This window comes from Quercus robur, chromosome 8, assembly GCF_932294415.1.
Source record: "Quercus robur chromosome 8, dhQueRobu3.1, whole genome shotgun sequence".
Lineage (NCBI taxonomy): Eukaryota > Viridiplantae > Streptophyta > Magnoliopsida > Fagales > Fagaceae > Quercus > Quercus robur.
Window position 1 is genome coordinate 61,050,845 of NC_065541.1, and position 19,280 is coordinate 61,070,124.

Here is a 19,280-nt window from a genome sequence, read left to right on the forward strand (position 1 = left end):
TCCTCAGATACTTGTCCCATTAGGGCCTTACTAGAAGGTTACTATGTTAAGTTGTGAGCTGTGATGACACTATTCAGGGGTTATTCCACCATTAATGTGGCCAACTAAATTGGTGCAGAGTATTGAATGTGGAGGTGATGGATGTTTTATCTGTACCATTCCTTCACCTATTCAAGGACAAACCTTCCTTCCTTTCCTCGGTCACGTTTCTGTGGTCTTCATGGCCAAACCTCAGCCCTTCCAGGAATGTACTCGTACCCTTTGGTTCCTCGGGCACGCCAATTGTCTCGGGTTTTGTGATTGTGTTATTGTGTTTACTCTGAGGCTTCCTTAACAAAACCTTCTAAGGTGTGCCCCTTTTGTCTTGAACTCTACCCACATATTCTTGTATGCTCTTGTCTTCGGTTTCCCATCCTCCCACAAAAAAAACTAATAATATCATAAAGGAAAATGATATTATAAAGGCATTAGTTTATGAGTTATTTTTATAAATATTTTATGGGAAAATGATAAAACAATTAATTTTATTGACAGCTTTTTAGATTTTCCATAAAAGTGATGTCAAAACTTTCATAATATAGTGTACGGTCATTGGCCCATTATCAATAGGTCCAATCCATGTTGTTCAGCAGATTGAACCGTGGATTGTGTAGTCATCAGGGGTAGCCATGCTCAGATCCATTCCGGTATACTCCGGTAATGCCTTGGAATATCACTACTGAGCATTGCCCGGTGTCTATTGTTAGCCCCAAGAATTGAGTTCCTGTTTCCAAAGTGGGGCCACTCTCGTCAGGAATAATTCTAATGGCCCTACTCGCATGAAGAATGTTAAAAGCAATCATTGCTGATCCACCAACGAAATGCTATAAATAGCACGCAAATAGAAGAAAGAGGGGTTGGACACTGGATGGTAGAGAACTAGAGAATAAAGAGAGAACAAATAAGGAAACACATGATCAAAGGTGCTCAGTCAGCTTGACTAACAGTACTAATGGGCCTTAATCTTTGTCCTGATGAATTTCCCATTGTAGGATACCCATAAACCTACACTAACAAGTAAATTGTGAGCCTAATCATACGGTTGACCCATTAACCAGAAAAAGGGCGCACACATATAGTTTATTAACAATTACTCCAAGGACACCCGTTAACATGACCTTATTATAAATAAACTTAATCTCTTGCATATAAGTCATGAACCTACTTTGTAATACTTGTTGTAAGATAAATATCATAAATGATTTAATAGATATGTTATTTCTAGAATAGAGCAAATATAAATAGTTGTAATTCAAAACTGTTAGACATATTCTCAATGAAAAGTAAAGAGCTTTTTGTTTTTGTTCTTGTTTTTATTCTAACATTTAGCAAATAAACTATAAGAAAATTACGAAATACTGAACCAAAAAAAAATGAAACATCATTTTCAAAACAAAAAAAAACATAAAGCATAGAGCTTTTTGTTTTTGTTCTTGTTTTTATTCTAACATTTAGCAAATAAACTATAAGAAAATTACGAAATACTGAACCAAAAAAAAATGAAACATCATTTTCAAAACAAAAAAAAACATAAAGCATAATTGCATTCAACCATCTATTCATTTATGTCAAAAGCATTTAGCAACTTGTTTGTTCTCATCTTGGTTCCTCGTTCTTATCCATTTATTTGAGTTGTTGTGTGTGTAAATGTTCCCACTAGTTAGTAGTTACATAAAATGTGACTCTTTTGTCTTCATTTTCATCACCTTTTGACTTGCAGTTCTTCAAGCCGTAACCTCAGAATTTAATTGGGAAAAAGCATGAACAGTCACTTTGATTTAAGAGTGTTAAAAAACAAACAATGTTTTAAAATAAAAAAACAAAAACAAAAACAGTACCACTGAGAATCCAAGAAGACCATAAAATTTCCCTTAACAAACATGATCAGTCGCATTATTGGAAAAATAAAAGCAAGTAATTTCGTTTTCAAACAACATACATGCATTTGTCAAAAAAGTCCAAAAGCCATTGAATTTTAATCTTAATTGAACTAAAAATCTGGAATTTATTACACAACCTTTTGATACGTCGTTATCAATGGGCTTTTTTTTTATTTTATTTTTTTATTATTATTATTTTTTTATCAAGTACTTGTCGTTAAATTATACATGCACCACAGAACGACAACACAGCTACTACCGTTTTATAACTGACAACCAGAACGACACGCGTTTTGCTTACATCCGCGATCGAGTCTGAGTCTGAGTACTCTCGGTGGTGTCAAGAGCAATCTGATCCAAGACTTTAGCGAACAATCGCATGCGATTCTGACCGTACACGTGTCCATCCCATCCCCTTTTCGCTAACTCTTCGCCCAATCTCACAGCAGAGTCAACGGTCTCGTCAGCGCTATCGTGAGCCGAGTCGATGATCCCCAATTCGACGGCTTGCTTAGCCGTGATCTTAGCCGCCGTCAAAATGACGGCGCGCCGAGCCTTAGGCGAGCCGATCTTGCACTCGAAGAGAGCTATGAACCAAGGCGGGATCACGAGCTTGATATCGAGCTCGCTCATGTAGAGAAAGCCTCGGTCGCTTCGCATGAGGATGTAGTCGTGGCTGAGGGCGAGGATGAAGCCGGCGGCGGAGGCGTGGCCGGAGACGGCGGCGATGGTGGGGATTGGGAGAGAGATGAGGTCGGTTACGAGGGATTGTAGCTTGGAGTTCATGAGTTCCTTTCGAGCTTTTGAGGTGCCGGCCCAGGCGAGATCGTAGCCGTTGGAGAAGAACTTGCCTTGGGCGGTGGTGATCAGAGCTGAAGAGGAGGCTGACTCGGCTCGGACTCGATGTAGAGCCGATTGGATTGCGTCGATGAGCGTTGGGTTTAGCCTGTGTTCATCGGAACCTGTTATCGTTAGGATGAAAATCCTGCCTCTTTTCTCTAACGTGCACATCTCTGATCCCTCTCTCCCTCACACACACACACACACAGACAGAGACAGAGAGACAATCTTGCTTTTGTGAGTTCGAACTTTGAACTGAACGAATGCTAGTATTGGTGGGAGCTTCTGAATTCTAAAATGGCATGGACAGGTACGTGTACGGTACTAAGTACTTTGACCTTTGGCGGCTTTCGATTAGTCAAAAGCTGACTTTTTTGTTTTTTTCTTTGGATTCATGAAGGCCCAATTCAGTCGGTTCTTAACTGGGCTTAGGCCCATTTAGCATATACATGTGTTATCAAATTATTACCAATGAAAATGAACAAAGGGGACCAATATGAAAACGAAATTAAACATGAAGCATTAAATTGAAAACTTTGAAACATTAAAAGTCAAAATGAAAACAACCACAAATTTTAAGAGTAAAAAATTTACTTTAGTCAATCTTTTAGTACAAAAAACTGCAACAGTAACTTGAAAACGTTGCCTGCAATCACGTTACGGATGACATGTTCAGATTTCTGTAACATTTTTATTCTGAGGGCTTCTGTTAGTTCTGTAACATTGTTAAGTTATATGAGGTTGTAAAAGTGACCACAAATCTTTGTCAGAATTCCAATCAATACAGCCTATTTCACATGGCCAGAAACAGTTAGTAGTAGAACATGCACCCATAAAAGAGCACAACTGCACAAGACTGCCACGGGCCAATGCAAGCACTGGCTTCACTGGTGCCGCAGCAAAGGCCATAAGACTCTCCTTGAGTGAGTAATCCATGTCCTGCCAATCCATCACAGAGCCCTTTGGCAAACCATTGCCTACTCTCATAAATTTAACCAACCATTAAAGTCACCCAAGTGGCTTGAACATAGAAGTCCCAAACCTAAGTACCATACCACAAGAGATCATTTGTTACATGATTAAATTCATAACCAAAAAAAAAAAATCGCAACAGTAACTAGAAAAGAGCGCTTTGGGAGACTTATAAATTCAAATTCAAAAGGGAGACAGACAACTACTATTTCTCTCATTTATAATCAGTCAATCTATAATCACAATGTATCATGACTCAATATTCAGTAAGTAATAACCTCAGAATAAACCCTACCCACAAGGTGCTCAATACCTACGTAGGCCACGGTCAAACATTCGACCAGAAGGGCACTCAAAAGATTGGTGGCCTCTTCCACCACAGTTCGTGCAGATGACAATAGAAACACAGTCACGGCTGATATGGCCAGGGTGACCACAATTGCGGCAAACGATATCACGGAAAGGACCTCCTATCTCAGATGTCAAAGTTGACTTATGGCATTGACGGGCCACGTGACCTGATATGTTGCAGATGTTGCACACAGGTTCATTGGGGCAGTCACGAGCAAGGTGACCAGTTTTACGGCAATTGTTACAGGCCTTCTCATTGGTGCAATCAGCAGCAATGTGTCCTTGCTTGTAGCAGTTGTTGCACAGCCTTGCATCATGAGCTGGAAGACCAGGGTTCGTGCAATCGCGAGCCAAGTGACCTATCTTACCACACATATGGCACACTGGATCATTGGGGCATTGGCTCGCTAGATGTCCAGGCTCCTTACAGTTCCAACACATAGTTGTCGAGTTGCATTCAGCAGCAATGTGCCTAGAATAAAGTATCATGTAACAGTAGTAAAACAATCAGCACCTTTCTGCAGAAAGCAGATTAATTAGAACAACAGAAAATCGGGATTCACAGTAATGTAAAGAAGCCAAGTTTTTATGCTTTTTTTTTTTTTCCTCTGATAAAACATGAAAGGACCTACAGAAATTAAACAAGGAAATTCTCACCCAGGAAGTCCACAGTTGTTGCATACGGTCACATTTGGACAATCTCTAGCAAAATGCCCAGGTCGCTTACATTTGTTGCACAGATAGTCTTGCCTGAAAAGTAACAGCATAATAAGATACAATATAGACCAAAAATTGCTAGTTTCAATAGAAAGATCATAGTTTTAACTTTTAACACACAGATGAAGTCCACACATGAATGAATAAGTTTTGCCAATTTCAAAACGTAGAAGTTTCAGCAGGTGTTTCTTACCCTAAAAGATTAACTTCAATAAGCATTTACTTTTCATTAACGAGGGAAAAAAATATATACAATTGCAAACCTTATCAGTGGATCAATGAATAACTGAAGCAAAATTATCACAAGCAAGCCACCTCAACAATGCTTCAGCCTTCCAGCCTTCCAGCCTGCCACATACTACATATTGAAGAACTCCCAAACTTGAAATTAATATTCACTATTTAATTCAAGTTTCTCATATTTCTTTTCCTTTTTCTTCCATTTTCCATTCTTCAATGATTCTACCATGTCCTATGCAACATCATATGGAAGATCTCATCATTTCAATTAACAATTTAACATCCTGCAGGGCCAGCTACATACACTAGTACCTATCCAGCCTGGTCTATTCCAAGACCTTTCAAAGCTACCAACTAAAACTAAAATTTAAAAGGTCCTTTGACTATTGCACCATCATCAATAAACCTTTTTTTTTTCCTAAATACTTTATAATACATAAATTTACAACACATTAGAATCTATAACACTGTAGCTACATTTTTCCAACAAAAACTTCTTTCCCCTTTGTAGAGTGCCATTCATAAAAAGCCAAATACTACAGGGATAAAAAGAAAATTTTAGGCAAAAAATAATATTTGGGATGTACCGCATTTTCAATTGGCAACCTTTAGCGCTAGAACGATCACCTAAACCTATTTCAACAGCAAAAAAGCTTGGGAGTTCTTCTTGACCTAACCTACGAAAGAAGGCTGTGGGCTCGACAGACAGACAGGTGCTTATATCAATATAATGATCACCTCCCATACAAAAGAAGGCTGTGGGCTTGACAGACAGGTGTTGATAACCTAACCTATGGCTACACAAACTCATAAAAGGATAAAGAGATTTTTCTTCTTTTTAGTGTGGGATATAAGAATCACCATATGCATTTTGCTCTGCTTAAGACTCTGATGTAAAACAACTTAGGAATATATATATATATATATATATATATATATTATGTGTGTGTGTGTGTGCGTGTTTGTGTTAAACTTAATTAGTTTACGATCACAATGAAACAGTATGATTAGTGACAAATAAACTTTGATGGTATAACATCAGAAATCACATATTATTAAGAAAATTATGATATATTTTGACAAAAAAAGCAAAGAATATTGCCCTAGCATACTGGTACTATACAAGAGAAATGCCAAGAATAATAAAATGTACATACAAGTCTAGAATAGCTATTAAACCATGGTGAAAGCCTACCGGTAAGTACGACGGTCCCTTGGATAAGGTGCATCACGATAGGATGCCCGTTCACCGCTTCGAAACCTCTTAGCCCGTGCTGGGCTTCTGCTCCTATCAAGGGTCATCTCAAAAAATTGGTAGTAATTCTCTTTGGGATATGCAAAATAGAAATCGATTCCAAACCACCACCGACTCTAGATAATAAATCCCAAACCAGTGAGTTTCCAACCTGCAAACTTGACCAGAAAACAAAAATTCCATAATGTAACAAAGTCTACTTCCAGTCATTCCAAAAGGAAGAAGAAGAAACAAGAATTATAAACCAAAACACTCTTATTCCAACCTAATTTAACTAAACAATCAAACATCAGTAAAAAAAAAATGGAGTGAGAATACAAAGAGGACAAAAAATGAAAAAGGGATTGAAGCACAGGAAGCAAAGCAAACAATCCGTCATCATCATCAGCTGCTTCAATATTAGACTGAGGACGCCACTATAATTGAACTTTTTAGAAGCTACTGGAAGTGAGAGTGACAGAGGATTAAAAAAAGAAAAAACTTGAACTTTTCTTCACCCAGAACCACAAAAACAACAATCCGTCCTATCCACTCCTAAATAGTTTCAATGTCATACTTTCATTTAATTCTAAGTCCTAAGTTTTCCACAAAAACCAATAAGCATAAGTGCATATCTAACCAACCAGAGAACACACCCAAAATAAAAAACAAAAAACAAAACGAAACGAAACAGTGTACCCTTATTGACCAATACGCAAAGGATTCTAACCCAATACACTAGCCTATCTGTCAACCTCATATTCAACCTTGATTCACAATGTAGCTTCCAAATATTTGGAGAAACCCACATTTCAAAAATTCACACCCCAAAAAAAAAAAAAAAAAAAAACCCCATCAAGGGAATTTAACAAAAGCCCGGAAATTTTTTAAAACTTAGCATCACTCTTTGTTTTCTTGAAAACCAAATGAATTTTCCTACATTTTCTCAGCAACCAAACAGAAAGTCAAGGTGGGAAAAAAAGAAAAATTCAGATAAATCTAGAAACCTGTTTCATCATTGATCACCAAAAAGCGTAAAAAAAGTAAGAAGAATTCACCACCAGGGAGGTTTCATTACGAAACAATCACAAAAAAAAATTATAATAAAAATACAGTTATGTCTGAATTGTAAAGGAGGAACATACCTTAGTTCATACGTTAGAACCAAACAGAAGCTGAAGACCAAAACCCCAGATTAGGAATAGCGGATTTCAAAGGTTTTAAAAACAGGTTTATTAAAATCCTAATCAGCTAAATCTTAAACTTGACGAATTCATACGAGCATGCTTTAGTAAACGACACCGTAATCATGAAGTAATGGGTTGTGTTGGCCGTTGGATTGGGTGTTTGGTTTGCCACCTTTCTCAAGATACGTCTTTATTGGTTTTTTTTGTTGCTGAATAATTTTCTCCCACGTAAAAACTCTACAAATAGATTCATAGATAATCCAATCCAACATTATGGAAATGATAAAAGTTATAAGAGATGGCAATCAAATTCAATTCTCAACTTAATTTTATTTTTTTTAAAAATTATAAGCAAATAGATTATTGTTTTTTGGGGAGGAGAAATGGTCCTTTTTTTTTTTTCTTTTTTTTTTTTTTGGTACAAAATTATGATTTTTTTTTAATAGGCACAAATTATGAAAATTTTTAATAGGAACTCCATAGAGAAATATTTTGTTGGATGAAATGTGGGACTCATCTGTAAGTGAGACAATAGTCTCATACGCCTGACACATAAACTATTTTTCCTCTATTGAATACAGGATACAGGGTGAGATAATTATAACTAATTAATGAATCACGAAAATGAAAGCCATTTGTTAAAAGAGGATGAGTTAACACTCAATTGGTCCTATCTATATAACTATCCTTTTGACACCAATAAGTATAACTGTGAAGATACAACTATATTTATATTTAATTAATAAACAACGGTCATTTGCCAACCCTGTAATTTCTCATTCATCCTCCTAGCATGTGCCACAGCGAAGCGTGCAGGGACAACTCTGAGAGCTAGGAGTGCAAAATATAAACTGATAAACACACACATACAATTGAAAATCTGGTTTTTACATTATGTGCTTTACAATTAGGTCAATTTTTTTTTCTACCACTCTTCTATGTCATGAAACTAGGCAAACATATATGCATGACATTACCTGACAATTAGTAATTAGGAAAAAGAAGGCGACCCATGTTTGAAAAGGGAAAATATGTTATACACAATGTGTTGTTATAACTTGAAAACACGACTTTAAGTCACGTTTGGAAATATACTTTGCCCAAGTGTTGTACACCAAGCCTTAGTTCTAAGATTTTGGGAACAGTTAAGGATCATCAACAAATTAATCAGGATCAACCTTATCTATTCTTTTCAGTCCTTTTATTCATTCTAAAGCTGAAATGGTTGGCTTTATGAAGTATGAACTGCTTGCCAAGCTCACTTACAAGATACTAGGAATTTTGAGGATAGGTATATGAAGATACATGGGTTACAAAAAAAAATTAAACTTCGAAAAACAAAACGTCGGATTATTTACAATGGTGAGAGCCTTGCAACAACACATGGATCTGCTAACTCAAAAAAGAGTCAAACTGCAACAACTGAAAACTCATCTGTCATGCATCAGCAAAGAAAGACGCACTTGCAAGGTAGAGATGTCGATTGGTCGAGAAAATGCAGTAGTGCATATACTATTCTGCTGCCAAACTGCATTCCTCACCAAAATAAATGTAGCAAATGAAGCAGCTCACCAGCCCATTAATGTTCTTCGAACTCTGTTTACAATCAGACTTCTTGCTCGACTGCTTGCCAAAGGGAATTCACGTGATTCCTCCAAGAGAAATTTGTAGACTTCCCACTGGCGATCTGATGTTGAATGCCTCACAATTTCAGCCTAGACCAAAAACAAAGGGAGTTTATTCAGAGAGGTTCTCATGTAAAGGAACAACATATGAAAAAATTCGCAAAAGAATTTACACATCAAATTCTTACCGAGAAAATGCATATTCCTAACGTTTTTAGAGCAAATGTAACATCGTAGAATACACGGGGCCTTCCCTTTCCAGATAACTCAACTGGATTAGCAACCAAGAGTTCAGTATCGGGGCCCCGGTTGGCAATAATCACCCGCAATGGGTGAAGCATCTCCTCTTTTAAGCGAGAACACAATGCGATCTGTCTCTCAGGATCCACAATCTTCTTCCCATCTGTTTGCTGGACAAACAAGTCCATATTTCGGATGCCTTCCACACTTGAAGAAAATCTACCATAGACGATCTGAATAAGAAACAACAAGACAACCTTATATGGCAACTCCTTATTGAAAGCATAAATCAATAATACCCAAAGATATAGCATTGAAAAAGCACATTGGCCTAACAAGAAACATGAAAGTGTTCCCACTTAAAAGGAAAAGCTATCATTCATTGACAGCTAAATGACCACAACCATCCAAGAAAACTCTTATCTCCATAACAATCAACACAGATGACAGCAAACTGACCAGCTAGAAGAGGATAACTACAAGGGAAAAACTATTTTAGGTTCCTATACAAGCCAGATCTATAGAATCAGGCCTAACTATATTGAGACAACTAGTCGTAACCAACAGGGTCAAACAGCAAGCAAGGAACTCATGACTAAGTACCTGAATATTGCAGTCTTTAGTAATCCTCATAACATCATATATCAGGCCCTTGTGATCAACACATTGTATCTGAAGCAAAGTATGCACTGGACTCATTATATTATCTACAGTAACAGTCGCCTTATTTACTGTTTTCATACTTGGGCTGAGAGCTTGCAACATGGAAGTGTACTTGTCTGACGGCTCACTACTAAATAATTCTTCAGCAACTGCTGGTGGCAGATCTGAAAACCCCCGCAAACGCTCATACTCAGGCCCTGCCAACTGAAGTTCACAGTTGATAAAATTCTTTCCTAGAACAGCTGTCAGATGTTCACACACATCTTCTCGCCTCTGTTTTGTGTCTAATAGCTCCCTGAAATGATTCAGTTTAAATTATCACGGTTCATAAGACATAACTGCTGATCCATAGAAGTCCACTGTCAGTCATTTCAGTCACATTGACCTCACCCTACATCCCATTATTATGAGAAGTGCCAGTTGAACTATAGCTCATTGGCCCAACTGAACCAAGTCTTGTCATAAAGAAAGATACACTTAACGAACTGGAGACCGAGCAGTCAATTGAACAATAATAAATTAAGGTTTTTTTTTTTTTTGCAATCCTGTCATCAATGTTTTCTGTATAGGAACCTCCCAATATCAAATCAAAGAAGGCTATTTGGGTACATCATGGTGGAAGATATATTAGTCATTTATTTATAATAATTAATTGTACAGTTATTAATAATTGTCAGCAAAAGTTCAAGAAATTTTGTTTGTTAATGGCAGCCAAGCCAGAAATGAGAATTTGAGGATAGCAAAACATCCAGTTCAATGCAACCCACCAATCCAACAGAAACAGGTGATCCGCCTAGCTTGTTAGAAATAGATTAAGTTAATTTAGAATCCAAGGCATCAACTCAAGTCTCAACATTTTTAAGAAGTAGAACTTAAATAAAAAAAATGCCCCAAAAGATCCAACTTAAAGAATAGACTGCATTCTATATCACACAACAAACTAAAAACGCCGCATGTTTGTTAATGTAAAATTCTTATGAACCATAGTATAATAACTCACATGCCGTCTGTGATGAAGAACAGGTCTAAAACCCTGCCATCTGGGGTTGGCATCACTTTTACTCTTTGAATTGAAAGATCAAGCTCACAAAGCACCCTAGTAATATCTGCATATATGCCAAACAATACATCAGCTTCTTTCACAGAAAAAAGTATATTATAGAGGACAATAACTAAAGAGTTCCTTGTGCATACCATGTAATGATCCTTTTTGGTCAAGGCACCAAAACTTTAAAAGGTATAGTGGAGATGGCGAGGGACGATTCGACTGCTGATTGAAGTAATACGAAAACAAACAAGAAGGGCATGCAGCTAGAAGCCGGCTTTTCAAGCTCTCCCAATCAACTTTAAGTGAGCTATGTTGTGGAACAACCCACAATACTAGGTAACACCATCTTCCATCCTTTGAAGAATCTGCACAAATTCGACATTATTAATTAATATTCAAATGATAACAGAGCTTTATCAACACCACTGTCAGAAGAGACATTGATAACCATACGGCAAGAAAAAATAAAATTAATAATGAAATAGTGGTGATGGTAGCCGAAACATGTTAATTCTTACTCTCGCTTTCCCTCTCTCTTATCATTTACTCGCAATCCCAACAATAATTCAATCTAACTTATTATAACTTCCCAATAGATTTAGCTATATTATGAGTTGGCACTTGTTCATAGAGGTGGGTACATGAGAAACAATGATGTAAAAGTTAGAATTAGTGTTGTGTTGCAGTGGATGGTTAAACCTCTCTTCTTTTTTCTTTTTATCCAACGAAAAATATGAACTAAAATTCTGAAGAAGACATTCTTAAAAGATACATAAATTCCAACCGAACAAACAAACAAACAAAAAACAGAGAGCAAAGTCAATAACAAAGATAGTGGCAAGTGGCAACCCATAATTTGTACAAACAAAGAGAAAAAACAAATCTCAATAAAAATCTCTAGCTAAGAGAGTAAGAGACAGTAATAACGAGGGCAAATTATAAAAAGCAAAGCTTTGAATTTGAAGTAACACAGTACTATGAAACATGAAACATGAAACATTCACCTCCTCTGGTAATGCAAAGTCCGAACTCGAGGATTATTCTAGAAAGATCGCAGCCAAGCCCAGCCTTGTCGGGACAATTCACCGTAATGACGGAGGGCTCGTCGGGAATTTCGCCATGCTGAATCAACACGACGTCGTCGCAGGGAATGCCCATTTCCTGAGCTGAGCAGAGAAGAGAAGAGAAGAGAGAGAGAGAGGTACCAAATGACTTTAATGCCCCCACCCTCCCTAGGAGCTACATATCAATATATTCATCATCGTCCTCCTCGCTCCAGAGCTGAGCTCTATTGCTGCGGCGGCGGCGGCGAAATGGTAGATAGGGCAAAGGGGTTGGCTGGAAATGGTCTATAATCTGTATTAGTGTATTGTACGGTTTTTTGTGTTTGTGACACAGCGGTGAGATTATAAATATATTTGGTTTTTTGCCATTTTTCCAAAAGAGAGGAAGTCAGAAGAAAAAGAGGTTGTCGGCTTGGTGGAGCCCACCTGATAGCTAAGTCCATGTCACAACTATCAAATATCTGTGGCAAACTATTAGCCGCGTTTTTTTTTTTTTTTTTTATGATTTTTTTAATGGGTGTTACTGTAATCTGCAACTGTTTGGAGTCACGGACCTCAGGGTCTCTTTGGATAACACTCCATTGCTTGCTTCTCTCATATAGGGATGGGAATTGGGATGTATTTTAAGGCTGTATTTAGATATGCCCAATAATGTGGTTTTTGATTAACTCAATTGATAAAATTTTTAGTGATTGAATAAGAAATTTAGAATTCAATCTATGCATCCACCAAAAGCTTATTAGTGTCTTGGTTTGATGATAAAAAACTATTATCATGAGTGGATGCCATAAATTAGGTACCCATTTGTTTGCACTTTCCTCTTACAAAAAGTACTTTTTAAAACCAAAAAAATAATATAAACGTTTGGTGAAGTTTCAAAATGCAGCTTTTTTTTTTCAAAACACAACTTTTGAAATATGAAGGGGAATGCACGTTCTCAGAAATCAGCTCTTTAATGTCTTTTCCAAAAGCCCATGCACATTCATAAATATTACCGTTGGACCATAGTTTTTAGAACCGAACCGGTCGGTCCAACTGGTTCAACTAGGAACCAGTTCAATCCTGTTAAAACTCCCAAAACTGGTCAACAACCGGTCAAAAACCAGGGTTGAATTGAAAATTTTCAAAAAAACGGTTTGATGCATGGTTTGGTTTTTAAAATCATGCGTTGGACTTTGTGTTCATTTATCAAATTGCCCTTCACATTTTATTGAAAACCGAATTTTACTCTTTAATAAATCGAGGTAGATCGTCATTTGTAGCCCCAGAACCCTTTGATAAATTAATTGCTACAAAGACCACAAAAAATAGCGTCTAGCCCAGGTTCAATTCAATAACAAATTTCCAAATCCAAACACAAAAAAACCTATAACAAAATCCTAAATTAGCTAAGGAAAAAAAAAAATTTTAATCCCTTGCAGTAATAGTTTGAACTCCGTCTCTATGGGCAATTATATGAACTAGAGTAGCGACAACGAAGTCGAAGCTAGCGGAAGAGAGATTGTGAGACAAGAGCAGAGGCATGCCATCGTTGAACTCCGTCTCTACGTCGTAAAAGCGGGATTTCTTGTCCCCTAACCTTTCACCTAGTGGCATTTTCTTCGGGTTTGCCGAGATCTCTCTATTTTTCATTTTGATCTTTCTCAGTTCTCACTCTCTCCCCTTTGATGAAGTAATAGTTTAGAGGATGTGAAACAGAGTGAGAGAGAGAGCTATTGAAACTTGAAAGAAGACAAAATGTGAAGAAGTGTGTGGAGGAAAATAGAGATAAGGGAGAAACAAAAAAACAAAAGGTGAAGAAGATGTGGCTGAGAAAAAAAGGAAAAAAAAAAGGTTTTGTGTTGGTTATACATGTGGTGTGGAGCACCGGCTTGAAATTTTTTTTTTTTTTTTTTTTAAGTAAGCTTATGAAAAAAAAATTATATTAGAGAAATGCTATTTTTAAAATATTTGTACAACAAATTTTAGTTAACAATATTTTTACAAAAAATTTTAGTTAAAAATAAATTATTATTGTTATTATTATTAATAAGTATTTTTTTAAGTAAGTATTATTAAATAGTTGGTTTAAGTATGAAATACACTCCCTTATATATACATTGTCCTTTTTGATAATTTACAACTCAAACCACCACTTTTATAAGTGCAAGCCAAACACTCAATTTTTTCAAAAAGTACTTTTTAACAGTTTTTATCAAACACTTAGCTTTTTAAAAAAGTCCAGTTTCATACCGTACTTTTTGAAACCCCCACATTTTCAAAAATGCCAATTTCAAAAAGCTGAACCTAAAACTATTTAAAAAAAAAAAAAAAAGACAGAGTAATAATAATTTCACTGTATTAAAGAGAGATGAAAACATATTAAGTGTTCAAAATTGAAGGGTAAAACTTAGATATTATTTGTATTTAAGTGGTTAATATGTAACAACAAATTTGAATTTAATTAGTGAACTTAAGTCTTAATGTATTAAATTTAAGATGCTATATATTCAAAAAAATTAATTAAAAAAATAAAAACTAACTGTCGGTTTTTTTTATAAATATAATTCCATAAGACGAGGAAGAATTTCGAACCTAGATTCTATGCCGATTTGGATCCAACTTATCACGTCCACGTTTTGCTTCTTCCGTATTTTCCTTTTTTTTTTTTTTTTTTTTTTAGCCTGCATTTGTTGACTTTTCCACGGTGAACAGTGCATGAGTGCACTGTTTACAGACCCACAAATTTCACTTTTCGACAACTTTTTTATTAAAAATGAGTCTCACGATACTATTCACACATTTAAAAAAAAAAAAATTTGTTATAATGTTTTCAATTTTCAATTCCGACAAAATCAATCATATTCAAACGAACCCTCTGTTAAAAAGACGATAAAGTATTATAATTAAGTTATAAAACTTCTTTTTCTAAAAAAAGAAAAAAAAGAGTTAATAGAATATTGTAAAAATTAACCTTTGTCTATTCAAATCTTGGAGATAATTAACAAAAGCAAAAAGCCAGATAAGACCATCTAACCACCCTAAGATTGTCCAACAGCAACGACAACGAGCATTTCTAAAATAATCACGCATTTCTTATATGTAAAAAAAAAAAAAAAAAATCACACATAAAATTCGATGTAATCGAGTTCACACTAATAAGGAAGAAAGAACTTTAACCTGAGGTTGTCTCGTCACGATTTTGATTGAAGTTGACGCAAGGAGCTATGATTTGGACATAAACACTGTGTCAGGTACAACAAGTTGGCCTTTTAAATTGACAACCGCACAAAACGTATTGAGATTCGAGAATAGACAACCAGACATTATCATTTTTTTTTTTTTTTTTTGATTGAGACAATTATCATGTTTCTCCTTTTCCATTTTTTTGATAAATGAATACATTTATCATTATGATATTTGCCCATATTAGCCAAAACAGACATTCAATTATTTGATGTAAAAACCTTATCTTCGTAACATGACACTTTTTTTTTGGGTAAGAATTAAAAAAAAAAAAAAAAAAAACTTGAGTGGAACAACCACATGTCACTTTATAATTATTAATTTATAGCATAATTTAGTTGTTAACTCATGAATTGGGTGGACTAGTGGATTAACCACATATTTAGTCCACTTATCTACTCAAGTTTCCACCAAGTTTGTTTCTCCCAAAAAAAAAAAAAGTTTCCATCAAGTTTAAGCTCAATCAAGTAAGAGCATTTTCAATGGTGTAGCTAAATGCATAAAAATCTCTATAATAGAGAATGACATCATAAAAATAGTCTCCAATGGATTCTCTATGTCCGGAATTTTTTTGACTCATGAATAGTAGCTCATCAAGTCGGATGGGCTACTGTTCATTCTTCAAATGTTTTTTTCTATTATAATAATCAGGTATTGAATAAAAAAATATTGGAAATTGTGTAGTTGTTAAAAAAAGATTAAAAAATAAATGAAAAAATAATATTTAAATGAGATAGAAAATCTGTTGGAAAGTGTATTTGAAAAAGTAAGTAGTTAAAAGGTAAAAGTCATTTTTCATTCTCCAAACAATACAAAAATTTACATAATCTACTGGAGATGCTCTAATATATAACTTAATTTAAACACTTAAGTTTCATTAAACACAATTTTTCCCCCACTTGATTTCAAGCCAAACATGATCAGCTCAAATTGCCTAATAAAACCCATATTACCCTTCAATTTTTTTATAATTTGTGCATTTGTAACTTCTTTTGGTTTTTTAATATATATATCTTTGTATAATCTTTCTAAATATATACACTAAGAGATCTCCAACAACTTTTCCATATTTTTGTACAGTTTGGATAGTAAACTGTAATATTTAATTTTTATTTACTTACTTTTTTAAATACATTTTCTAACAGATTTTTTATTTATTTTATTTAAATATTATTTATTTTTTCATTATTTATTCTTTTTTTAACAATTATATTTTTCAATAAAAAATGTTATATTTACAACATTTTTCACGATAAAATTTATGTGAAAAGTTGTTACTAGTTTCAATATAAATCTACCACTAAAATTATTTTTTTACTAACCAATATTAACTAATAACAATTTATTACTTAAAATTTATTGTGAAAATATTGTAGTAACATTTCTCAATTAAGATTTTTTATTTTTTATATTATTTTTCCTTTCATTCATTTCATTTTCATCCATACATTTCATTTCTTTTTTTTGTTTTTTCCCTCCACACACATGTCCAATGTCCTGTCTCTATCCCCCCTTCTTTTATTTTCTTTTTCTTCCTCATTCAAGAACATTCCAGCAAATAGGTATAGAGATAAAGATCATGAAAGATGGGTCACTATACCGTCACTCATCTTTGTCCCCAACACAATCCAAATGGGTCAAATAGCTTTTATCTTCTATCTTCTTCTTTTTTCTTTTTTTGGTTTTATTGTTATGATTTGATTAATTTAAAATTGTAAGAAAGATTGTTATATTTGTAACCATTGTGTTTGTAATTGTGAGAGCAAGAAAAAATTGTTTTTTTTATTGAAATGTATGAATTTTTTAAGTAAAACAATTTATTTAGAGTTACCATAATACTCTCTAGATCAAGAGAACAACAGTAGCAATTAAACAAAAATTTGGAAAAGTTTTGCATATAGAGAATTGATTGGAGCTACTTTTTTGAACTTACTTTCCAAAAAACATATTTAGCTAATCTATTAGAAATGATCTAAAATGTACAAAACACTTCATTTAAAATATCAAATCCATATTGTATTTGTATTATAAATACTCATCACCATATTATACTAGTATCATATCGATGTCCATGTATCTTAATATATACATTATATTCTTAATTAACTTTCATCCAAATATACAGATAATTCTTTTTAAAAAAATTCAAAATGTAAATTTACTTTAATCAAACTTCATCAAGGAGATAATAAACAATAAACTTCTAGCAGAAAACTTACATCCAAAATACACAAGTAAGCTCAAACTCACTCATTTAGCCAGAGATCTTCACATCTAAAGATCCTTTTCAAAATCACCATTTCAGCCAATTGAAAAGATAAAAACAAAAAACGCAAACATTGATTCAGATCAGATTGAGCATAAGAAATGCATTTCACAGTTAAATCCATTTCACAAAACTAGGAAGGAAAAATCCATTTCATTCATCAAACTAAAAATTATCGCTTAGCAACATATACCAAGAAAAACAGGTACAATTTCAAATAATCAACCCCCAAAACCATACAAGGTCCTTCCCTGCCTCTTGAGCGCGTAAACCACATCCATGGCGGTCACAGTTTTCCTCCTAGCGTGCTCGGTGTAAGTCACGGCGTCACGGATCACGTTCTCCAAGAAGATCTTGAGGACTCCTCTGGTTTCCTCGTAGATGAGGCCGCTGATCCTCTTGACTCCTCCTCTCCTCGCCAATCTCCGAATGGCTGGCTTTGTGATTCCCTGAATGTTATCTCTCAGAACCTTCCTGTGCCTCTTGGCTCCTCCTTTGCCCAATCCCTTGCCTCCCTTTCCACGGCCTGACATTTTTGTTGCTCTTGAAGCTTTTTTGAGATTGGATTTGGTGTATTGAGATTTGGGGATTTAGGGTTAGGGTTTTTGATGTGTAAGTGAATGGTGGAGTTGGGTATTTAAAGGAAGGGGGTTTTGGGGGTTTGAGCGGGATGGGAAGGGTTCTTTTTGAATTTGGTTTGGGATGGTAGGCGCCGTTGGATTTTTAAGGTAATCGATGGATGGGAAGATGGATCCGCGTGTTTGGGTTTGGATGGTTCTGGAGCGTCGATAAGATGAGGATCGACGGTTGAGGGGTTTTAGATGAATGTGTGACGCGGATCGTAGTTCTTTCTTTTTTATTTTTGCCTGTGCTGTGTGGCGGGCTACGGAAATTTTTGTATGGCGCTTTCTTTGGGACAAATTTGAATGTTTGTTTGAGAATATTTTTGCCTTTTAAAATTTTATTTATTTATATTTTATATATAATTTTTTTTATATAGATTTCTATATTCTATAGTTATACTCTTCCCTAACCAATTTTAAGCAAATCAACAAATAATAATAGTTTATAAACATGAAGTAAAATCTATATATATATATATATATATATATATTCAACACATAATAAACAAATATTTTAATTACTATACTATTTTGTGATTTGTGACATGTTAGTTTCTAAAACTCATTTAATAAAATTTTGAGTATTTTTAAGTTTTAACGTTATACATCAGGAAAAGTTATTTCTAAATGCACTCTTATTACTAAGCCTAACTCATCTCTAAAATCAATGATTAGTTGTCAATAAGAGAAAACAAAACTCGCCTCCTGTTAATATATATATTTTTTTGCTGGGTAGTTGCAGGGGATAAAACCCCTGAGCTAACAGTTATAACGGAACCGGATACCACTAAGCTACAAGGCCCAATAGTACTCACCTCCTGTTAATTTGACATATGTTTATGTAACTCAGAAATATAATATGTTCATAACATCAAATAATTGTAACACATCACATGCATGTAGTTACTTTCAACATATAATTGAAAAAAGGCAAATTTTATAATAAATTGAATATTACACAAAACAACAAAGAGAATTGGAAAACATGAGCTCCTAAGGAGGTTTCATGAACAATGACATTTAATGTGAGTGTGTAAGTTAGAAAACAAACTCACATAAGGGAGTC

General features: G+C 34.8%; 4 protein-coding genes across 6 annotated transcripts; all 4 read right to left on the bottom strand.

Annotated features, from left to right (window-relative positions):
- Positions 1 to 1,880: 1,880 nt before the first annotated feature.
- On the bottom strand, positions 1,881 to 3,064 carry LOC126697455 (enoyl-CoA delta isomerase 1, peroxisomal-like). The gene has a single exon (XM_050394468.1). The coding sequence runs from the start codon at positions 2,928 to 2,930 to the stop codon at positions 2,217 to 2,219; it is 714 nt and encodes a 237-aa protein (XP_050250425.1). The 5' UTR covers positions 2,931 to 3,064; the 3' UTR covers positions 1,881 to 2,216.
- An 843-nt stretch (positions 3,065 to 3,907) lies between these two features.
- Positions 3,908 to 7,707, bottom strand: LOC126697454 (uncharacterized). 3 transcript variants are annotated; one of them, XM_050394467.1, is made up of 4 exons: positions 7,419 to 7,707; positions 6,235 to 6,364; positions 4,740 to 4,832; positions 3,908 to 4,554 (listed from the first exon to the last, which is right to left on the bottom strand). In XM_050394467.1, exons 2-4 carry the CDS (start codon positions 6,339 to 6,341, stop codon positions 4,038 to 4,040), a joined length of 717 nt encoding a protein of 238 aa, XP_050250424.1. In that variant the 5' UTR covers positions 6,342 to 6,364; positions 7,419 to 7,707; the 3' UTR covers positions 3,908 to 4,037. The 3 variants fall into 3 exon arrangements, with proteins under 3 accessions (XP_050250424.1, XP_050250422.1, XP_050250423.1); XM_050394465.1 differs by having other exon boundaries at positions 6,235 to 6,445; positions 7,419 to 7,705; XM_050394466.1 differs by having other exon boundaries at positions 6,235 to 6,452; positions 7,419 to 7,705.
- A 916-nt stretch (positions 7,708 to 8,623) lies between these two features.
- LOC126697456 (ACT domain-containing protein ACR9) lies at positions 8,624 to 12,433 on the bottom strand. Its single transcript, XM_050394469.1, has 6 exons — positions 12,041 to 12,433; positions 11,183 to 11,401; positions 10,989 to 11,094; positions 9,929 to 10,283; positions 9,274 to 9,558; positions 8,624 to 9,175 (listed from the first exon to the last, which is right to left on the bottom strand). Exons 1-6 carry the CDS (start codon positions 12,192 to 12,194, stop codon positions 9,029 to 9,031), a joined length of 1,266 nt encoding a protein of 421 aa, XP_050250426.1. The 5' UTR covers positions 12,195 to 12,433; the 3' UTR covers positions 8,624 to 9,028.
- Positions 12,434 to 17,725: 5,292 nt separating this feature from the next.
- LOC126697457 (histone H4) lies at positions 17,726 to 18,216 on the bottom strand. Its single transcript, XM_050394470.1, has one exon. The coding sequence runs from the start codon at positions 18,122 to 18,124 to the stop codon at positions 17,813 to 17,815; it is 312 nt and encodes a 103-aa protein (XP_050250427.1). The 5' UTR covers positions 18,125 to 18,216; the 3' UTR covers positions 17,726 to 17,812.
- Positions 18,217 to 19,280: the final 1,064 nt, after the last annotated feature.